The 23,915-nt window shown below is 35.5% G+C and overlaps 1 protein-coding gene across 1 annotated transcript; it reads left to right on the top strand.

Moving 5' to 3' along the window:
• The first annotated feature begins 26 nt into the window (after positions 1–26).
• On the top strand, positions 27–21,384 carry CFAP210 (cilia and flagella associated protein 210). The gene is made up of 9 exons (XM_019727390.3): positions 27–196; positions 5,109–5,332; positions 6,770–6,943; positions 7,049–7,242; positions 8,864–9,017; positions 11,591–11,730; positions 13,853–14,045; positions 14,746–14,910; positions 20,682–21,384. The coding sequence occupies exons 1-9, from the start codon at positions 148–150 to the stop codon at positions 21,021–21,023; spliced, it is 1,635 nt and encodes a 544-aa protein (XP_019582949.3). The 5' UTR covers positions 27–147; the 3' UTR covers positions 21,024–21,384.
• Positions 21,385–23,915: the final 2,531 nt, after the last annotated feature.

The raw sequence follows: 23,915 nt of genomic DNA, 5'->3' as shown, positions 1-23,915 counted from the left end.
TCGTTCCTTGGCGACAGCCGCCGTCATTTCCGGCGGCGTTGCTAAGCAACTGCGCGGTGTACAATACACTCCGCTGCCTAGAGACTGTGCCGCTCTGCCTCGGAGGCTCCTTTCCAAGTCTGGATCGCCTTGGGCATCCCATCAGAGATGCTGGCGCGGTTCGGAAGGCGCTGTGGACAGGCAAGGGAAAGCACGGGTGAGCTAAACTGGCCCATCCCGGCACGGGGATTGTTTCTGGCCCCCAGGCATGGGGTGAGAGGCGAGGGTGCAAGTGAGGGTGCCTAGTCCACGTGAAATGGACTCCACCAAGTTGAAATCAGCCCCTTGGGCATCGTTGGGTTCTATGTAAATTAGACAGTTTTGCCCTCGGTTGAATTAAGAGGTGGGAAATGTTTACATAAGTAGAGGTGGAGAAAATATAAGAACGCTGATCCAATTGACCTGCTGGTCCGATTCTCTAGCTGCACAGTTGCAGCTCTGAGTCTGGTGTTTGCTGAGTTTTCTTGCACTTAAGCTTTGTTCTTTATTGAGTGAATTGGAATATCTTTTGGAAATATTGATGACCTCATTAGAGTCTTGGCTCTGATGTGAACCTACTCAGTGCTCTTATGAAAGTCTCTAAGGGAAAATGTCTTAATTTCCTCATCTCTAAAGTGAGGGTATGGTCTCACCCTAAGAAAAATGCTTTGATAGGCTGTAAAATATGATGCTACTTAAGGTATTGTAATTCAGATGACCTTTTATAAAGTTTTTAGAACAGAAGTAGACTAGTCAGACATCTTAAGAGCTCTTTATCAATTCCAACCATTGTAGTTTCTTAAGTCTGTAAATTCCCCATTAACGATCTCATGGTGACAACTAGAACCTTGGGAATTTGGACTGTCTTCATGTTAGTGCCCGAGCTTCTGTAGCAATTGAGTCCTTTGTGCCAGATGCAGAGTGAGAGCCAGCCATTCTCCATTAGTGGGTATTTGTGCAGTGGAGGACTTATGAAGTAGCAACAGAGGGTCATGGTATGTAGGAGCGAGACAGTACCCATGTGACATGCATTGAAAAAACACAGTTACTCCAACATATTCACTATCCTGTGTATGCAGTACTGCACTAAAAGACTTAGATTTTTACCTGATAGGTTTTTTGTGGTAATTGGTCCAAAAGTTTCCACTGGAGCCTCACTGCTATATTGTAAACTCTATTTGGAAGAGGATGAAGAGGAGAGAGGTTCAGATATGTAAACAGATATCTGTAAAACAAATAATTATGTAAAGATTTAGTAGGATGATATCAGCCAGAATGGTGGAATGAGGATTTCTGAAAATCTTTTCTTCCATTAAATAAAAAAGAACAGTGGCAAAAATAGTCAAAATCAAATTTTTGAGAACTCAGGAAATTAACCAAAGGCTTGCAACAATTGCCGATGTGGAGAAATTGGAACCCTCACATGTTGTTGGTGGGAATGTAAATGGTACAGTCACTTTGGAAAACAATTTGGCATGTCTTTAAAATGTTAAACGTGGAGTTATAGTTCTACTCCTAGGTATGTATCTAAAATAATGGAAAACATATGTCCACACAAACACTTATATATGAATATTCATAGCAGCATTTTTTCATAATAGCCAAAAGGTGGAAACAACCCAAATACTAACAAAATGTGATATTAGGTTGGTGCAAATATGATTGTGGTTTTTGCAGTTATTTTTAACCTTTTAAACCGCAATTACTTTTGCCCCAACCTAATACATCATCTATACAATGAAATATTATTCAACTATAAAAAGCAATTAAGTACTGATACACGCTACAACATGAATGAATCTTGAAAACATTATATAAATAAAAGAAGCCAGACATAAAAAGGCCACATGTATGATTCCATTTATATGAAATGTCTGGAATAGACAAATCCATAGAGACAGAAAGTAAATTAATGGTTGCCAGGGACTGTGGGAGGGGAGATGGGGGAATGAGTGCTAATGGGTACAGGGTTCCTTTCTGGGTTTATGAAATGCTCTGAAATTAGTGGTGATGGTTGCACAGCCTTGTGAATAGACAAAAAACACTGGATATTACCCTTTACAATAGTGAGTTTTATAATATGTGAACTATATTTCAATTTAAAGAGATTCTGTAAACCACCGAAAGTGTGTCAGTGATGACAGGCTCATGGACTGATTTTAGATACTCTTAGATCACTTACCACTACATTTCTCCCCTCTCTATTGCTTGAGAGTCTCCCTATTCATCTTTCTTTCTCTGTCCATCGTTCTTTCTTGTCCCTTCTTTCATCTGTGGCCTGTTTAACTTCTCTAACAGCCACTACTAGCATTGTATGAGAGCTATTTCTAGGAAGGAATCCTAGAAATAAGATTATCCTCTGAGAGCTGAACCCCATCAACCCAGTGGATTAAAGCATGGACATGTGAAATTAGCCATAGCTCTGATACCAATCAGGGCTCTCCTGATCCTCAAAGAGATGTGGGAACTTGTCCCAATTTCAGTGGCCCGAGAGTCAAAAAACTTCCCCAAACTTTCTGTGGGATCTCTTATTTCTTTTGGTTGCCCATTTCTGCTTCTTCTGTGGTTGTTTTCTTGGTTCTCTTCCTGTGTCAGAGTCCGTGAAAAGATCTTAAATAAAACATCTCATGAATGCAGTTACAATGCTGAAGATTTGGGATGTCATAGAGGAGGGGTTACATTGTGCACTGTATAGCTTCTGAAATCCTGCTCTCCTTCCATCTTGCACTACTGCCAAAGACTGCTCACCAGGCTGTGTAGGAAGCAGCTCCTGTAAATAAGGGCTGTGAGGTCTTCCCAGCCCCTTTAGTATTTTGCGAATTAAGTTTTCTCTGTTTTATTTCCCATCTTAAGAATTGGAATGACTCTTGGGTCAAAGAAGATATCAACATGGCTAACAATATGTTAATCAAAATGCAGATAGTTTAACTTTGTTTAGTTAGCTTCTGATTGTAAGTAACACAAACAAAGTTGAGCCAGTTTAGGCAAAACAAAGGAAATGTGTTACAAGATTAGAAGGTTAGGATTGTTTAATTATAAGTGACTAACTCACTGTAGTTAAAACAGAAGGGGAATATTTTGGCTCATATATCTGGCAATTTGGGTATAACTTGGTCTAGTACTCTGTTTTACTTCCCAGCTTTCCTTCACTTTATTCTGCATGTGGAGATTTTGTATGTGGTAGGCAAGATGGTGCTGGCAGCTCTAAATTCACACTTTAGTTTATCAACCAACTTCTCACTCTCATCAGCCATAATTCAAACCTCAAGAAGACTCTAATGATCCTGGCAGATTTTCCCTCAGTAACTTTCTTTCTTTCCAGAGCCATATGATTTCTTGCTTCCAGTATTCTCTCTACTTCTGTTTCATTTTTCTCCTAATAAAAATAGTAGTAGTAGTAATAATAGCTAATATTTGCTGGGAACATATTGTATGCCAGGCACTATTTTAAATTGTTTACAAATATTATTTCATTTAATTCTCACACCAACCATATAAAGTAGTTACTGTTAATATCTCCATTTTGCAATTAAGAAATTCAACTTAGAGGGTTAAATAATTTTGTCTAGATTCACATAGTTCGTATGTGGTATGTTCAGAAAAAGTCCAGGGAGTCTCCATAGTACACATTCTTACTGTGCTTTACTACCTTTGTTATGTCTGTGGCCACCCATCATTATTTAAATCAATTTACTATTTTGGTGCATTTCCCTCTTTACAAGTTTTACCTCCTCACATAGAAGGCAGAATTCATTTTTCTGCCTCCCTTGCAGCTAGTGCACAGGCATGGGACCAATCAGTTGTACATATACTAGATTTACATTTTGAAGAGAGCCATATAAGGAAGCAAACACCATGTTGAATCCATTTTCTGGGGAGAGTAGCAGCAAAAGTGTACCAATTTCACAGGCAATGCTGGTGAAGGTTCAGATATATAGTATGCAGTGGAGCAAGACTTAAGTGGGGCCAGTTGAGGTGTTTACCCAGTGCCACTTGCCATGAGCCTTCACTGGAACCTCATGATGTGGTTTGTGTGATGTCTTACACTCTCTGGCTCACTGAGAGATTCAGTAGGCTGCCTCATGTCCTTTAAATGAATTCCTTTTCTGTTTAAACGTGGGAGAGTGAGTTTGATTATTTATAATTAAGAACCTCAATTATTAAAAGGATAGGAGCATTTCTTAGAGAGGAGCTGTTATGAGCTCCATTGTGTCATTTCGGATGCTTTTGAATTCATATAACAGAACACCCAACTCAATCATGTTTTAAAATGATTGCTCATTTTATTTGTTCATATAACAGGAACTCCAGGCTTCAGGTCTGATTGATCTAGCAGTATATGAGATCCTCACTGCCCCAGGTGCTTTCTTGGTTTCCTCTTTGTGGTTCCCAGTAACATGTTCATTCTCTTGTGGTCATAGGATGGCTGCCCATCTGGCTTCATGCTTTCTTGTTCATACCTGCCTCTCAGATGTTCATACCTACCTCTCAGAATCACTCTCAGATGTCTCCCAGAAGAACAAGGAAGAACGTTTCTAAAAGTCTCAAATAAACCTCTTCTCCTATTTATTTGCTTATTACAGAAATAATTATTGGCAAGGGAGATGCAAGTATTCTTAAACTAATGAAGCCGACCCTGGCTTTTCCAAATGACATTGCTGCTACCCAATTCGGAAAGGGGGGAAATAGAGTCAATCACAAAGTCTACAACCCCCAAAGATGAACATTCCAAAGTGATCCATTTATAAACTGCTACTTGGTTAACTTTGAAAAATGCTTCTATAACAACCTGTTGGAGTAGGTATTATTGCTCTCAACTTTAAAGATGTTGATACCAAGTCTCCAAGAAGTTAATTGACTTGCCCAAGTTTACATAGTAAAGAAATGACCAAGTAAGTGCTCAAATCCATGTCTTCTGATTTCAAAGTCTTGTATACTTCCCACTTAACCCAGCTGTTCTTAAGATAACAAGAAAAAAATCATTCTTTGAAACGATTTCCAGATATTATGACAATATAAAAATGTCTGAGAAGAAATATCACTTGACCCTTCTTGAAAGTCTTTAATATTCACTTTTTAAACTTTATTAGAAATAAAGAACTCTGAAGATCAAGTTCTCTATCCACCTCTTCTACCTAGTAAGGAGGATCTCCGACAGGTCACCATAATTCCGCACAATGAGTGGAAAAGGATTCGAGATAGCCTTGACGGTTTGACAAGAAAAGCCGCATGCCTTCGTGCGGAAAGAAAGGCCAAGAAAGAAATGCATTTCCGATCCCATGAAGTGGCAAAACATTGGACTAATACATATGCAGTAAGTGTTAACCACCCAGGAGTCACATGCACTGAAGGCTTACTCTTCTTCAGAAAGTATTCTTATAAATATGTTTTACATGTAACATATAAATATGCATTAAAACACATTTTCAACAGGTTTATTTGGGTATAAGTGACATATTATAAACTGGACACATTTAAAGTGTACAATTTGATAAGTTTTGACATATTTATACACCCCTGAAACCATCATTATAATTAAAACGATTATATTCATCACTCCAAAAATGTTTCCTCATACCCTATTTTACTCTCTCTCACTCTTCTCTGCCCCTCCTCTCCTGTCTCTAGGCAATTACTGATCTGCTTTCTATTATAAATTTCACTCAGCACAATTATTTTCACATTCTTTCAACACAAGAAATATACACAACAATGTTGTTGTATATATCAATTATTCATTCATTGTTATTGCTGAGTGATATGGATTATTGTATGGATATACCACAATTTGTTTATCTGTTCAGTTGTTGGTTTGTTTGACATCAACCAAATGTTGATATTTGACTTGTTTGCAGTTTTTGGCTACCATAAATAAAGCTGCTTATGGACAGTCATGTGTAAGTCTATGTATGGACATAGGCTTTCATTTCTCAAAAAAACCCTGGTCCCTAAAGGGATAGAGGAGTGGAATAGATCCCCTAATGTTTTTTACACAGAAGTAGCATACTATATGTAATACTTTACATCTCCATGGGTACTAAAGAAGAAAAAATGTAGTAAATGTAGTAGTAAAAACTGCAATATATAGGCACAGAGAGTGACAAAATAATAGATCAGAAGACAGAGCCTAGAAACAATCCCATGTTATATATAGGAACTTGGCATATGACAGAAATGTCATTGCAAATCAGAAGGGAAAGGATAGGAATTCAATAACTGATACTGAGATAATTGGCGTATAAGAAGGATAAAATTATATCCCCATGGAATAGAATACACAAAAATGAATTTCAGTTGGATTAAAGACATAAATGTGAAAAGCAAAACACTAAAACTTTAAAAATAAATCATGGAATATCTTCAGGATTTCAGGGTAAGATTTTCTTAAGATATAGAAAGTAGACTCCTCAGACGTGTAGAAGAGCATGTGAAATATGCTACTGTTGATTTTTTAAAGGAACAAAAGTATTAATATATATATTTACTGTGTAAATATATAAAGAAACTTTGGAAATAAACATAAGAAACTAATAGTGGTTATCTTAGAGACTGAAGATGGGAGTTAGGGTTGGAGGGAGAGTTTCACTGTACCTTTATAATATTTTGAGATTTTGAACCATGTAAATGTTTGAACCACGTAGTATAGTAAATACTATAAAGACTCATAATGAAAACTCAAATTATCACATTATAATGTTAAATTTTGTAAATTAAAAAGTGAAAGCAGAAAACTGCTTTTGTCTTTTTGCAGGGGATGAAAGAACAGAAACTTAAAGCCAAAAAGAAGCATGATGAAGAAATAGAGGCAGAAAGACAAATTCTTGATTTGGAAGAAGAAATATATAAACAAGGAGAAAGAAAAAAGGCCATCGAATATGCAAAGCAGTTTCAATTTTACCAGACAGAAAGAGTGAAAAACTTTCATGTACTACTTGATTGTCTTATATTTATATACATACATATATATATTTAACATATCTATACATAGTTAGACTTCATTTTCTTAAATACTGAAATTTTTTTTTTGTAGTCAGGACTTCTTCTTAGTAGAGTTATGAAAGAACGTGATGCACAGATTGAATCCAACAAGAACAAAATAAAATCAGATAAAAAATGGGAGGAACAATTGAAACTGAACATTGAAAAAGCTTTTAAGGAAGAAGAAGGAAAAGAAGAAAAACGACGCAGAGATAGAGTGGCTCTTGCCAATGATCATTTAAAACAGTATGTACACATAAACTACCTTTTTTGTACTTTCCTCTTTTTCTCATAATAGATGTAGATTTATTTCTGATTATAAAAGTAATACAGGCTAAAATACCTAGTAAGTAGAAAAAATACAAAGATAGAGATTAAAAATCATGATTCTATCACTATTACGCCCTTACCCAGAGATAATGTGTTTGTTACTATTGTCACAATGCTGCATAAAAACACCCACACAATCTAGTGGCATTCAGTATTAAACATTTATTTCTCATGTATGTGTGGGTTGGTGGCGCTTGGCTGGGCAGCTTTTCAAACTGCAGAACTGGCAGGGTTTGCTTGTTGTGGGGAGGGCTCGCATCTGCTCCGCGCATTCTTCATTCTGAGATCCAGGGAGAAGGAAAAGCAACTATAAAGCTGAATACAATGAAGTATTTTTCCTTAAGTTCACAGTCTGAAGTGGAGGCTATACATCTGGAACAAATAATTACATTTGCCCTTTGAACAACACAGGCTGTGTGAGTCCACTTATATGTGGATTTTTTCCAATACATATGTATAGTACTCTAAAAGTATATGCCTTATGATTTTTAAATAACATTTTCTTTTCTCTAACTTTCTTTATTATAAGAATATAATATATAACACATCTGACATACAAAATATGTGTTAATTGATCGTTTATGTTATCTGTAAGGCTTTTGGTCAACAGTAGGGTATTAGTAGTTAAGTTTTTAGAGTCAAGTTATACATAGATTTTCAACTGCACAGGGTCAGCACCCCTATACCCTGTATCGTTCAAGAGTCAACTGTAGAGAATATGATTATAAATATTTTGATAAATATATGTATGGGGCGTGTGGAAGCATACAAGTGGACACCTGATCCAGTTAGAGAAGGCTTTTCAGAAACAACCAGCTCCAGCACTTAATTCTGATATTCCAGATCTGTCAAACCCTTGTTTGCCTCAGGGCCTTCTCACATGCTTTTTCTTTTGCCTGGAATTTTACTCTCCCAGTCCTCATCCATTGGCTTTCACCAGCTAAAAGAAATCTTCCTTGTCTTAGGGAACAGCTCTGTCTAAAATTATGTAAAATAAATAACCAGCATTTGGTGGCTTACCAGTCAGAAGGCATCAATAGCTGCTCAGTGTTGGCCGGAGGAAGAATGACAAATTGGCCAGTTGGTTAAGGAAATCTTTGTTCCTAAGCTTCCATCAAACACCATCTGAGGGGCTAGACCCGTATCTTAGGTAGCATCATCTAGTGCTGAAATTGAGAAGCACTAGGGATTTCTGAAAAATAAGGTCCCCATTCCACTCTACAGTCAGTCAGTTAACTGGTTCTTTCTAAAGGAAAGGAACATTTGAATCTAGTGTAGGATTTAATTTTGATGAGGAGTAAAACAAATTTCAAAGAAAGGAAAATATTTGCAATTCTGGGCTAACCCAGATTGGATTTGGTTTTAATCACTGCTCTTTATGTATGTTCTTTATATATTCCCAACCCCCCCACCCCCCCAAATCCACAAGTTTTCCCTTACAGCTTCATGTCATCCCAGGTTAGAATCTAATTCATTTCTTTAAAATGTAACCTATTCTTCTCCTTTGCTTTCAATTATAATTATGTTTTTGCTTTAGAATAAAGGAACATGAAGAGGAAGAAGAAAGAAGGAGAAAACTTGAAGAAAAGGATGCTGAGGAAATAAAGCGACAGAATTCATTGTATGAAATAGAAATGAGAAAAAAATTAGAAAAGAAAAAAGAAGAGATAAATGAAAGGAGACTGTTTTTTGTAAGTTGAAAATAACAGCATCTCTTTAAAATATGTACAAAGTCCAATGCCTAACTTTTAATATATTTTAATAAATAATAGTGGAGTAGAATATAAGTTGCTATTAAGTTGGGTTTCTAAGTATACTTTTGGGGGAGCTATGTTTGGTATGGTTTTATGTGGCTGTGCTCTCATGCATGAATAATAAAGACAGAAGAGAATGAGATTTCTTTTTTTCCAGATGATTTTACTTTCTTATCCTTAAAATGAAAGTTATTGTGAGGAATGAATGGGGTGATATGTGTTTGGTGTCCGCTGCACTATTAACATGTGCTCAATAAATGGTCATTTTTTAATGGCCATTGCAATTTATTTTATTTTGTAATTTTTTACATTGTTTTCTTTAAAATTAGTTTTTATTCTTAAGTAATACATGCAGAGTTAAAACATCAAACAAGACCAAAAGGCTTAAAAGAAGAGTAGAAGTTCTTTGCTTCATTTGTTCTGCTTCTTGGAGGCAACCACTTCCAAGCTATTTTAGCTGTATCTTCTGGTATAACATTATGTTTTAAATAATTATATATTTTAAATGTATATATTAAGTGCTAAAGATACGTACCTTGATTTTTCTATTTTAGACATTTTCTGTCTCTTTGCCCTAGTAGTTGAGGATTTTAGCTCAATTGAGATAGCTTCTCTTTTTTTGCTTTGCTATTCTTGGACTATAGATGGCTTCTGTCATCAAGGTTGCCTCATGGCCCTGAATGGCTACTGGAGCTCCTGCCCTCATGTCCAGATTCAAAGCAGCAGGAAGGAAGAAAGGAGGATAAAGGACAAAAAAGAGTGCCCTAACTATCTGTTCTCCTTTTAAGGAACTTTTCCAGAAGTCCCACTTGATGATTTCCATTAAATCTCATTGGTCATAATTTAGTCACATTAGCTGCAAAGCCAGCTTGGAAATACAGTCTTTTAGCTGAACATATTGCTACTTTGAACAAAATCGGTGTCCTGCTGCTAGTGCAGAGAAAAAATCTTGGGTAGGCAATTAATTGTTCCTGCCATTTTTGTTTTTTGTTTGATCTTGAGAGTTACCTCAATTTTGTCTTCAAGCCTTCTATTTAATTTTTAATTTTAGCTCTCAAAGTTTTAATTTCTAAGAGTTTTACATGTAATCTTATTTTTTTTTTGGTAAAAAATCTTATCCTTGCTTCATGAATGCAATATTTTTATTTCTCCAAGTCACTTTGGAATGGGATAGACCTTGTTTTGAATGCCAGCTCTGCCACTTACTAGCTATGTGATCCTGAGCTGAGGCTTTCAATTTTTTAAAAATGAGAATTAACTTTATGTTAATTAACTCTATACTTTCCTTATTAAAAAAATATGAACATTTCAATAAAACTTAGAAAAAACAGCAAAATAAAACTTTTGAGAACTCATTCAAAATAAGCCCTTTTAACAGTTTGGTATTTTTATTAGTTTTTCATATTGGCTAATGCATCTCCTTAACCAGATGACAAGCTTTTAAAAGTAACAACCCATAAAATACAAGAATAATTAAGAGTTCTAGGCACATAGTAGACCCTGATATTGAAGATTAAATATATTGAAGATTAAATGTTGCTTCTAATAACTTTCACATTGAATTGGTTTCTATCTGTACTAACAGAATACAGTAATGTATCTGTGTAGCCAGGCTATTGTTTTCAAAGGTGCCTATTTTTATGATGACTGGGACCTGGAATGTATGCTGATATGAACAGATTTTTATTTTTTGTTGTTAAAAATAATGACCTATTATTAAAATTTTTGTTAGAACATACGTCTGTGTATTTTCTTGTGTATATGCAAAAAGAGTCTGGACTAGGAACTAGTTTCACAGTGATTAAGTCTGATGGGGTGAATTAAGAATAGGTAGGTAGATAGTGGATTGTGTACGAAGGACACTTTATACTGTGTATCTTTTAAATATTTTTAATGTTTGTGCTATGTGACTATTAACTATTCAAACATTAAATGAAAATTGTATATTTAATGCGTTTAATGTATATATTTAATGTATTTTCTCTGATTATAGAATTATTTTAATTGAGTATTTTAAAGAAATGAGATATTTGAAAAGAAATACAGAAAAGCATTAAGATGTAAAAGTCACCTATAATCTCATACCTGAGATAACTACTGTTAACATTTGATACATTTATTCCAGTTATGTATACATTATAAACTTGTACTTATATATATTTTTTCAAAACTAAAATATGCTGTGTAGTGTTTTGTATTCTGCTTTTCCCCCCTACTTACCAAATATTTGTATCCTTCTCATGTCACTGAGAATATAATTTATTTAACCATTTCTCCATTATTGAATATTTAGAGGTTGTTTCCAATTCATCACCATTATAAACAACTTTGAGATGAAGAACATGGTACATAAAACCTCATGTACATTTCTGATGACCTTGGGATAAATTTCTGAGAGAGAAATAACTGGGTCAGAAGCTGTGCCCATTTGACAAGTTCTTACTAGATTCTGATATGCTGAGAAATATTTTTCTTCGTGATAGGATAAAACACAATATTTTTTCTCCAAGGAACATATGAATGATAAAAATATCATCAAAGCTGTAGAACAGCAGCTGCAAGAGGAGGAAAATGAAAAGATTAGAAAATTTATCAAAGCCAAAAAGCGTCTTACACAAAGGATGAAAGAGAAAGAAGCTGAAGCACGCAGGTAAGCTTTTAAAATAATTTACGTAATTAACAATACTATCTGGAATTATTTTATTATAAATCAGAAGTCATGATATGAGAGTAGCCTTTAGGAATAAAGGTCTCATTATTTTATACATGACGAGGGCGTTTAGTGACATGGTGATTTTAGTTTGGGGCATGTGAGTTGGGATTCCCTTGGAATATCAAGGACATCTGTCTAATAGATGGTTGGAAATCTCTGCTCTACGATACGGATATGAGTTGGAGATGGCTTTGAGCCATTGATAAGTGGAAAGTAATTGGAGCTGTGGATACAGAAGTAGGTAACAAAGGAAGGTGGCATAGTCCCTAGGGAAGTCCATATTTAAGGGTCAAATGAGGAAAGAAGATAATGTAAAGACCAAAGAATAGTTTCTAGGGACTGGAGGAAAACTGCAAGGGAGGAGAGTTTCAGTAAGAAGAGTGCAATGACCAGTATTAGATCAATAGAGGGAGTCAATGAGATTTTTTAAATGAAGGACTCATCATATTTAAAGGTCATTGCTTGCTTTGGTGAGCAGTTTGGAATGAGGTGAGAGAGGAGAGTAGGAATCTATATGCAGTACCTCTTGTTTCTGCCTGTATCATGCTTTTCCCTTGGGCAAAATCCTCTGATGGCTTTACATCACACTTAGAGTCTTTACTACAGCTGCCCCCAGCCTCATCTCTCAGACCTCCTCTCTAACTGTTGTCTCCTCCTTTTGTTCTTCGTCACTCACACTGGGCTTCCCCTGTACCCCCTCTGGGGAATGCTCACCTCCCTTACCTCTTTCAGATCATTACTGAAATAGTACTTTCTCATTGAGGCCTCCCCTGACTACCTTATTTAAATTACAACCCCACTGCCTGCATTGCTATCCCTTTAACTGCTTCCTTTTTCCTCACTGCACGACATAACACTATTTTAATTATTTGTTTTGTTTACTGTCCCCCTACCTCAGCTATAATGAAAGCTCCATGAAGGCAGAGATTTTTAATCATTTTGTTGATTATTATTGTTTCCAGCACCTGGAATAGAGCCTGGCACATAGTAGGCAAAGTTTAAAATATTATTTTTGAAGCCTAGATAAAATATCACCTTTTCCATGAAGACTTTCTTTTTTTTTTTTCATTTGTCCATATCATTTCCAGCTTTCTCATGGCATTTATCACCTTTTGCCTCGTAGAGTTATGTGCGTAAATGTCTTTTCCCCACTTTAGACCGTAATTTCCTTGAGGAATGCACTGTGTCCTTTCTCATCCTTTCTCCCAAGTTGCTTTGCAAAGTTACTCAATAATTTTGTGAATTTGTCACATCTATATTTAAAAGTATTTTGTGCCAAATTTTCTAAATAAAAACGACCCATTCCTTTAAAAAATTACAGTAGTCCCCCTTATCCACAGTTTTGTGGATAATGAGAGGATGGATTTATTCAGAATTTTGATAATTTTTACTAGACATTTTTGCGATTTTTATTTAAAAAAAGACCTTTGATTTATTTTAATTTATATCCTTAGCCTCCAACATTAGAGTAAGCCGGGTTGTATAATAAAGTATATAAAAATATTTTTCATTATGGAGAATTTTAATACTTTATTTCATACACATGCACGATCATATTATATGCATTACTCCCTTTGGATTTTTAGAATTATTCTAATATGATAGTATTCGATCTGATAACTGAGATGGCCATGAAATGACTAACATTTGGGTACATACAGTGGGTATACACAATGTGGATACTGTGGACAGACATGATTCACGTCCTGGGCAGGATGGAGCGGGACTGAGTGAGATTTCATCACATTATTCAGAATGATGTGCAATTAAACCTTATGAATTGTTTGTTTCTGGAAATTTTCATTTAATAGTTTTGGACCATGGTTGATTGACCATGTAAAGCAAAACCACAGACAAGAGGTGCCTACTGCATACTTTATTCTAAAAATGAAGGGTTAAAAAATAATTTCCACTGAAAACAATCTATATAAGGAGCAATGGGCCTCCTTTTAGTCTTTTACAAGACTATATAAAATATCTGACTCTCTAATTAAATTATATTGGCTCCATAGCAGATCTATTCATGAAGGTTTGGCAAGTGATGGTTATTTTGTTATAGGGTAATGGAGGAACATAGAGAAAGAATAAATAACTTCCTGAGTGGACTAATGAAAGAGAAACTTGACAATGAAGATTTGATTATTGCTAGAGATATTGCAGAAGCAGAGGCTGAACAGGAAAAAAGAGAAAAAGAGAAATATGAAAAAAACAAAGCAGAATTAAAAGCAATTGCAGAATATAGAGGCATTGTGGTAAGCAATTCAATTATGACAAATAAAAATTTTAAAATTTAAGCCCTTTTCACTGTAGTTTTCCACTCCCTCTGCCTCTCTGACAAAAAAAAAAGTAGCAGATTTGAAAAACAATGTATAAATTATCTTCCTATATTCTTGAAATCAGACCATATTTACTTTCTAACACAAGATGACATGACAATTCATTACAAATCATGTATTTACAGGTACAAATAATCTCGTTTCAGAACCATCTGAAGTACAAAATATGTTATTCATTTAACATACTTTTTATTTGAACATTTTTAAGACAAATCAAGTAGAAATTACCCTATTGCATTTCTATTGCATTTCTGTATTTATTACTCCTTCAGAATTTATTTCATACATGACTGACTGTGACACATTTAAATTGGTTAGTTTGTAAACATTGTATTAATTTTTTACCTACAAATATTTCCCTATCTTGAGAAGATACTCCTTTTCTGTTCCTCTATTTTCTTCTTAGTATTATTCTATTTAAGTTTTCATTGTGTTTCCTGATATTCAGGAAATAAAACCAAAGTAAATTGTCTACATGGGAATCAGCCCAGGTGCCTACAGTTTTCTGTCCCTGCATTGCTCCTGGCAGCCTTTCTGCTTGGAGCTTTCTGACTCTTTTTAGAGAGCATTGGTTGTTAAAAATGTTTTTAATGTTTTCCTTTGCCTTTAACACTAGATGAAAAATAAAGAGGAAGAAGAAAGACAAAGAAAAATAGAGGCTAAAGAACAATTGCTGGCTGTCCTGAAAGCAGATCAGTTTTTCTGGGAGCATGAAAAGGAGAAAAAACGCAAAGCTGATAAAGAACGTCGAGAAGTTCAAGATGCCCATATTCAGCAAATGGTAATTATTCCTATATGTTTATACTTATTTTAGGGATAAATATGTAGTACAGAGTCATGTTAATTTTCTGTTTCCCGTGCAGTTTCCTTTGTCAAGTAAGATCAGATGGTCATTGTGGTTATGACAAATAAAATATATAAGAAATGCGAAGAGTTAGTTTCTATTTTTATCTGTATTGATGTTCCCATAAAAGGTTCATGTCATTTGCACAAATATTTACCTTTCAATAGTGTCTATTGTGCTTTAGAACATATTAAAGAAAATACAAATGCATATGGCGGGCTATGATGCTTATCGTTTTTGTTTTACTTTTTCCCCTCTTTATAACCATAACCCAGAGACTATGTTGATTGGGTTCTCTGGTTTCATATTTGAGGTGAGTATGGGTACTAGTACTAAAGATTTTAAGAACATGTATTGAGGACCTGGCATTCAATTGTTGTACCTAAAAACTGTTTTCCAAAATGGCTGTACCATTTTCTGAGGACTTGTTGCTCCATTTCTTCCCTAATACTTGGTATTGTTGTCCTTTGACTTTAACTATTCTAGTGTTGTGATATCTCGTGGTGTTACTATGCATTTTCCTAATGACTAAAGATATTGAACATCTTTTCATGTACTTTTTAGCCATTTGTGTGCCTTGTTTTGTAAAGTGTCTATTCAAATCTTTTGCTAATTATTCAATTGGGTTGCTTGGTTTCTTATTGTTGAAGTTTTTTTTTTCCCCCTTTCTTTCTTTCCTTCCTTCCTTCCTCCATTTCTTTTTCTTCTTTTTTAAGATTTTATTGGGGAAGGGGAACAGGACTTTATTGGGGAACAGTGTGTACTTCCAGGAGTTTTTTTTCAATCTTAGTTGCAGGGGGCGCTGCCCACCATCCCTTGTGGGATTCGAGGAATTGAACTGGCAACCTTGTGGTTGAGAGCCTGCGCTCCAACCAACTGAGCCATCCGGGAGGCAGCTCAGCTCAAGGTGCCATGTTCAATCTTAGTTGCAGGGGGCAGAGCCTACCATCCCTTGCGGGACTCGAGGAATTGAACTGGCAACCTTGTGGTTGAGAGCCCACCGGCCCATGTGGGAATCGAACCAGCAGCCTTCGGAGTTAGGAGCACGGAGCTCCAACAGCCTGAGCCACTGGGCCGACCCCTTATTGTTGTTTTAAATAATATTTTTAATATGGTAAAATATATATAACATAAAATTTACCATTTTAACCACTTTAAGTGTACAGTTCAGAGACATTAAATGTTCACACTGATGTGCAACTATCACCATTATCCATATCGATTACGTTTTCTTCATCCTACACTGAAACTCTGTACCATTAAGCAGTACCTCTCTATTCTCCCTTCCTTGCAGCCTCTGGTAACCACTGTTCTCCTTTCTGTCTCTATGAATTTGATTATTCCAGGTACCTCATATTAGTGGAATCATACAACATTTGTCCTTTTGGTCTTTTATCTCACTTAGCATAATGTCTTCAGAGTTCATGCATGTCACAGCATGTGTCAGAGTTCATTTTTTTATTAAGGCTGAATAATATTCCATTGTACATGTATATCACATTTTGTTTATTCAACACATCCATCAGTGAACATTTGGGTTGTTTCCATCTTTTGACTATTGCAAATAATACTTCTGCACACATTAGTATACAAATATCTATTTGAATTTGTTTTCAGTTCTTTTGTTCGTATACCCAGAAGTGGAATTGCTGGGTTATATGGTAATTCTATATTTAACATATATTTTTAAAACCACCACACTGTTTTCTGCAGCAGCTGTACCTTTTTACATTCCCATGAGCAATGTTCAAGGGTGCCAGTTTCTCCAAACCATAACAAATTGTTGTTTTCTGGGTTTGTTGTTGGTTTTGCTGTTTTTTTATAATAGTCATCATAATGGGTTTGAAATGATATCTCACTGTGGTTTGAACTTGTATTTCTCTAATGATTAATGATGTTGAGCACCTTTTTATATGCTTATGGCCATTTCTGTTCAGCCTGAAGTCTTCCTTTAGTATGTTTTATAGTACAGGTGGGCTAGCAATAAATTCTTTCAGTTTATTTTTCTGATAATCTCTTTATCTTGTCTTCATTTCATTGGATATAAAATTATTGGATACCATTTTTTTCAGTCCTTTGAATATGTTGTTTCAGTGTCAAGAAAAACACATCATAGTCAATCTGCTGAAAGCCAAAAATAAAGAAAAATCTTAAAACTAGCAAAAGATAAATGACACATCACATTTAGGGGCCAATAATATGATTGACAGCAGATTTCTAATCATATTATTGGCCCCTAAATGTGATGTGTCATTTATCTTTTGCTAGTTTTAAGATTTTTCTTTATTTTTGGCTTTCAGCAGATTGACTATGATGTGTTTTTCTTGTGCGCATCCTAGTTGGGGTTTGTGGTACTTCTTGGATTTCCAGTTAATATCACCGAATGTGGGAAGTTTTTGACTTTATTTCTTCAAATATTTTTTCCTGCCTCTTTCTTTTTCTTCTTTTTTTCCAGGGGCCCAATTTGCACATACAAAGAGATATTTGGTATATCACCGATCTCTGGTGCTGTGTTCATTTTTCATCAATATTTTTCTCTCTGTTCTTCAGATGGGACAGTTTTTATTGATCTGTCTTCAAATTCACTGATTCTGGTGTTGAACTCATCTAGTGAATTTGTCATTTCAATTGAACTTTCAACTCTATAATTTTCATTTGGTTCTTTTTAGTTTCTATTTCTCTGTTTAGATTATCGATTTACTCATTCTGAGCATATTTCCTTTAATTCATTGAATATATTCAGAATAACTGCTTTGAAATCTAATTGCTAAATTCGATATGCAGTTCCACTCAAAGCTAGTTGTTTTTTTTCCTTAGAACAATGTAACATTTTCCTGTTTCTTTGCAGGTCTAGTAATTTTTAATTGAAAACTTGACGTTGTATAGAATATGTTGTAAATTCTGTTTTGTTCTGAGAGTTGTTGCTTTTTGTTTTAGTAGGCAATTACTTTCCCTGGACCCAAGCTATGAAATCTGTTTTCACCACAGTAGGTAGCCTTTGATGTCTCTGCTCACGTTTGTTTTTTAAAGCGCGGTTCTCTAGGTTTCCTCACTGTACTGGCATTGTTTGGCAGACAACATGTCACGTGGATAGAGTTTATGTTCGGACACCGTAAGCTAATAATGCTTTTATGTAACCCTGCTGCGTAAACTGTGTGTGGATTGAGGATGATATTCCAAAAAACAGCAAATTCATAATTTCCTCTAGGCTTTTAATTTTTGCTAGGCTTCCTGAGGTCTCCAGTGTGAATGTGTAGTTTATCAGTTAGTCAGGGGTGTCTGTAGAGTTTATCACCTCAGCCCTTCTATAACTGTCTTATTTCCCTCTTAAATTTCTAGCTGCTTTGCCACTCAACCCAAATGGAATCTACCATCATTATCCAGTCCATCTGCAAAATTTTCATCACCTGAGCTGGAGGTATAGCAATGCCCTCCAGAAAAGAATGCCATAAGCTTACAGTTTTTACCTGATTCAGCAGCAGTTTTTCATGAAAAAACACTTCTGAAGTAGTTGTCTGCAAATGGTTACTTTCTAGTGTTCTGAAATATTTGATTTTAATAATTATTAATAGACTTGCTACCTGTGGAGGGGAATTGGCCAACGTCTTCATGCAGTCATTACCAGAAGTAGGAGCTGCCATATTACTTTGAAGCAAATCCCAGAGATCCTATCATTTTATTGATGTATATTTCAGTATGTATCTCTAAAAACGCAGGGACTCTTTAGAAATTAACATCACAATTCCATTATCACACCTAAAACAATAAACATTCAGTGCTTCAATTTCTCACAAATAGTCTCATGAATACCTTTTAAATGGTGGTGTTTGAATCAGGTCCATATATTGTTTGGTTGATATGTCTTTCAAGTCTCTTTTAATATATAACTCCTTCTCCACCCCCATCATTTTTGTCGTAAGTTCTCCCTCCTTGTCTTTATTGTGTCTTACAATTTATTTATTGAAGAAACTGGGTTTGTTGTTTTTTAGATTAGTCTGGATTTTGCTGGTTGGATCCGTGTGTTGTAGTTTAGTATGTTCCCTGCATTTCATGTAAACTCTTTCAGATTTACATTCAATTTTTGGGTGAAATTCCTCATAGGTGGTATGATGTACTTCCTTTAGACGGCACATAATGACTGTTGTCTCACGTTCTATGATATGAACAGCCTTTGATGATCATTGCCTAAATCTTTTAATTCATGAGGTGGCAAAATGTTGATAGTCTTTTATTCCTTCTGATTCATTTGCTGACATCTTCAAAAACCTTTTCATGATCACCAGTTTGGTTCCCTGAGGTACAATTTTTAAATGAAAGACAGGATAAATACTTCTCTCAATTTGTTTTCCAGTTTTCAAAATAATTAGCTCTCTAGCATCCTTCAAAAAGGTGCTTGGTACTTTACCCCGATCAGTTACAAATTTTAGGATTTTAACCAATATTTTAAGTTTCTTTATGAATCTGTATTTATGTTTAGTGCGTATCAAATTTGAGGCACCAATCATGTGATCCATTATGTAATCCTTTCCTTCCATTGTCACTTCATTTCAAATGTTTCTCCCTATTCTCTCAATATCTTTCTACAAATTACCACCAAATAAACATATCTCAATTGCTTCTTAAGGCCCCACATTGCAGTATTTTACCTTTGATGAGATAGTTTTTAGCCTTTTCTTACTGAATGTCATTTTCCAGGTTTTCAAACTCCTGGTATTCTATCACCAATCCAATAAATAGGATGCAAGCCTTAATTTTGAATTGCATCACTCAGTAATGAAAATTTGGTATTTTATATTGAAATGGTTGCTCTATTTCCTCATAAATTTCAATGTATGGTAGATAATCAGGTTTGGGCTACTATTTTATGCTGACGTATTGGTTACTGACTTTGAAAAATATTTTTATGAATATTAAATATATTTATAAGTAGTCAAAATCACTCAATTTTTGACAGACAGCATTTCTTAAAATGCTGCTGAGAAAACAAAAATGAAAAGTTGTCAACTAAAACTTCATAGAAGTCTTTAAAAGCTATTAGAATCACCTCATATAAAATAAGCAGTTAAAAGAACATGTTTTTGTAAATATAAAGTTAAAAGAAAAAAATTATGAAATGCTGGTAGATTGTCTTTTGGTAGATTGTTTAGAGTACTTCTTGCCCCCATCTCCTGATTAGCCTACATTGGTGTCACTTGTTCCAAGTACATATTCTTGGAAAGAGAGTATAATTGGTTTAACTTAGTTCACATATTCATTGCCGATTTAGTCTTACGTGGCTAGGTCTTATGATATATAGGGGTGACTTAGGACAGTGGGTTTGAGTTCCTTCCTTCAGAATAGTGGATGGGTGGGGGACAGAGATTGGTATGTCTTCCACACCTGCCAAAGTACATGTTATAAATGGAGAAACAGGATTCTAAACTTGGTTGGTTTTTAACTGAACTTCATGCTTTTAACCATTTTGCTGTATTGTTTGTTTGAAGATGTATCATCATAGAAGACTATTAAGTTTCATTGAGCCATGACTTTTGAGCATGATGGTATTGTGAGAAGCATGGGAGAGTTTCCAAAATAAATTATGGAATATAGTTAAGTCAACTTGTCAAATATGAATGAGTTTAGAAAATTATATCTACACCTTCAAATGTTACATTTAAAAAATTGATCTTCTTTACCATAGGGTTGTCTTTTCTTTCTTCCCCCAATAGGCCAAAAATAAGTTTAATGCGAAGCAAGCAAAACAAGCAGAATTAGAGTATTGGAGACTTACTGAAGCTCTGATGGCTGAAAAGGAGAAAGAATTTCAGGATTATGCCAGAGAAGTAACTGAGCTTGAGTCAGATTCAACAGGTAAATATATTTATCCTCTTGTAAAAGCTGCACAAGAAGGGCCTGGAGGTGGCCCTGGACCCGTTTGTATGGACAGAGGTGGATTAAGACCCAGCTATCAGGCAAACGATGCCATTGGAGTCCAGCTCCCTTTCTGTAACTCTCAGGGGTCAAAATATAATTTTCAAAAGTCTAAGGGAAGGCTAGGTTTTATGTGGTAGAAAAAAGTTTATTTTCAAATGTAAGTGAATTATATGCTTTTAATTTAATAAAACTGCTCATCTAAATACAATTATGTCTGATCTTCACCACCCAAGGTTAATTAACTCATTCTTTTTTAAGACTTTAATAAAATGCATACACATTATTTTAGCCACTTAAAAATGTTTTCAGTGGCATTTATAACATTGTATAACCATTACCATTATCTGGTTCCAGAACCTTTTCATTGCTCCACATGGAAACTGTCCCTAAACACTCACTCCCCACTCCCCCTCCGCCTGGCCCCTGGCAACCACTAATCTACTTTGTCTCTAATATTTGCCTATTTTGGACATTTCAAATAAATGGAATCATACTGTGGCCTTGTTTCTGGCTTATTTATTTCATTTAGCAGTTTCAAGGTTCATACATGTACCATTATCAGAGGTACATGTGTAATTTTTTTTATAGCTGAATATTCCACTGGAAGTCTTTCCTCTTAGGAAACCTATGTACTTATTTACCTTATTATTCAATACTTAAATTTGTTTCAAATAACACTACCAATATTACTAACATTTCTGAATTTCTGAATTTGTGGTTTAGAGTGTATCTCATTACACATGTGCAAATTACCATGTTTTAAGGTCACTTGAAATAACCACATGTAGTTAGGCGACCAACTTGATATAGGGGCTTTTTATGAATTGCATTCCCCTGCTCTTTAATTGAACAATTTTGTGATACTTCACCATCTTAATCATTTATAAGTATACAGTTCAGTAGTGTATATTCACACTATTGTGTAAACAATCTCCAGAACTTTGTCATTTTGTAAAACTGGAACTCTATATACATTAAACAACACTCCATTTCCCCCACCCCTCAACTCCTGGGACCTACCTTTCTACTTTGTTTCTGTGAATTTGACCACTCTAGCTATCTCAAGAAGTAGAATCGTACAGTATTTGTCTGTGACTGGCTTATTTTACTTAGCATAATGTCCTCAAGGTTCATCTAATGTAGCATGTATCAGAATTCCTTCCTTTTTAGACTCAATATTACATCATATGTAAGTTTAAAAACTGTATTTTAAAATGAAAGAAATTAACAACAAAAAAAACCAAAGATAAAAACTGTACTTACTTCCAAGACAATAAAAAGCCATATTTTGGGAGGAAAAATATTACATCTTATGTATATATTCTTATCCATTTCTTCACCAATGGACACTTGGGTAACTTCCACCTCTTGGCTATGGTGAATGATGCTGCTATAAACATGGGTGTCTCTTTGACATACTGCTTTTAATTCTTTTGGAATATGCTCAAAAGTGAAATTGCTGGATCCTGACAATTCTATTTAAAAAATTTTGAGGCACCATCAGCTTTCCATGAGCTGCACCACTTTACATTCCCACCAACGCTGCACAAGGGCGCACATTCTCACCAACACTTATTTTGACAGTAACCACCCTAAAGGATATAAGGTGCAATCTCATTATGGTTTTGATTTGCATTTCCCTACTTGGTGATGTTGAGCTTTTTTTTTTTTTTCATGTATCTGTTGGTCATTTGTGTACCATCTTTGGAGAAATGTCTACTCAAGTCCTTCTGAGTAGCTTTTTTCTCTTTTTTGTTGAGTTGTAGTTCATTACAGAGTGTCGATATTAATCCTTTATCAGGTACATGATTTGCAAATTATTTTCTCCCCTACTCTCCCCAAAACAAGGTTACCTTTTTACTCTGCTGTCCTTGCCTAGTCTTTTTTTAAAAAAATAAGCAAATACTTATTTTGTACTTTAATAAGTATTTTAAGTAAATACTTGATTTGTATTTTACTCTTGCACAAAGGATCCTTGCTTTTTTCATTTAATATATCCTAGAGATCACAGCACAGCAGCATATACACTCGTTCCTTTTTCAATTGGCATAGTATTCTGTTGCATGTACGTTTATTCAACCAGACATACCAAGAGATATGATTCCCAATCTTTGCTATTAAAAATTTCTGCAACAGGGGCCGGCCCGGTGGCTCAGGCGGTTAGAGCTCCATGCTCCTAACTCCGAAGGCTGCTGGTTCGATTCCCACATGGGCCAGTGGGCTCTCAACCACAAGGTTGCCCGTTCGGTTCCTCGAGTCCCGCAAGGGATGGTGGGCTCTGCCCCCTGCAACTAAGATTGAACATGGCACCTTGAGCTGAGCTGCCGCTGAGCTCCCAGATGTCTCAGTTGGTTGGAGCGCGTCCTCTCAACCACAAGGTTGCCGGTTTCGACTCCTGCAAGGGATGGTGGGCTGCGCCCCCTGCAACTAACAACGGTAACTGGACCTGGAGCTGAGCTGCGCCCTCCACAACTAAGACTGAAAGGACAACAACTTGAAGCTGAACGGCACCCTCCAAAATGAAGATTGAAAGGACAACTTGAGGTGGAAAAAAGTCCTGGAAGTACACACTATTCCCCAATAAAAAAATCTTAAAAAAAAAAAAAATTTCTGCAACAGATTTGTTGCATATTTTCATCAATGTAATTTTGAGATAGATTTCTACGAATAAGATTGCTGGGGACAGGTATAAATTACAGACCATCATTCTCTGATTGCAAAAATATCTGATGCCATGATCCTCTCTGGGAATCTGATAAAACTTAGCTCTCCTTCAGCAGTAGGTGTACTGCTATTCCTCTCCCTCCCTCAATATTCTACACGTAATTTCAGGACTTCCACAACATCCTCTCATAGGCTACATAGGACAGTGACTCTCACCCATACCCAAGAGCATGATTAAGTGTATCTGGGAAAAGGATAGCCACCCATACTTTTTACACTTGATCTTAGCCAAAAGGCCGAGAAGTGATCACCCATACTTTTTAAAAATGGAATAGATTCTGTAGGCAAAGGCACCATTCTGAACC

The sequence above is a fragment of the Rhinolophus sinicus genome, chromosome 17, assembly GCF_057876585.1.
Source record: "Rhinolophus sinicus isolate RSI-liver-muscle chromosome 17, RSI-T2T, whole genome shotgun sequence".
NCBI classification, from domain to species: domain Eukaryota; kingdom Metazoa; phylum Chordata; class Mammalia; order Chiroptera; family Rhinolophidae; genus Rhinolophus; species Rhinolophus sinicus.
The sequence above is the reverse complement of the archived record's forward strand: the minus strand, read 5'-3'. Positions and strand labels throughout refer to the sequence as shown.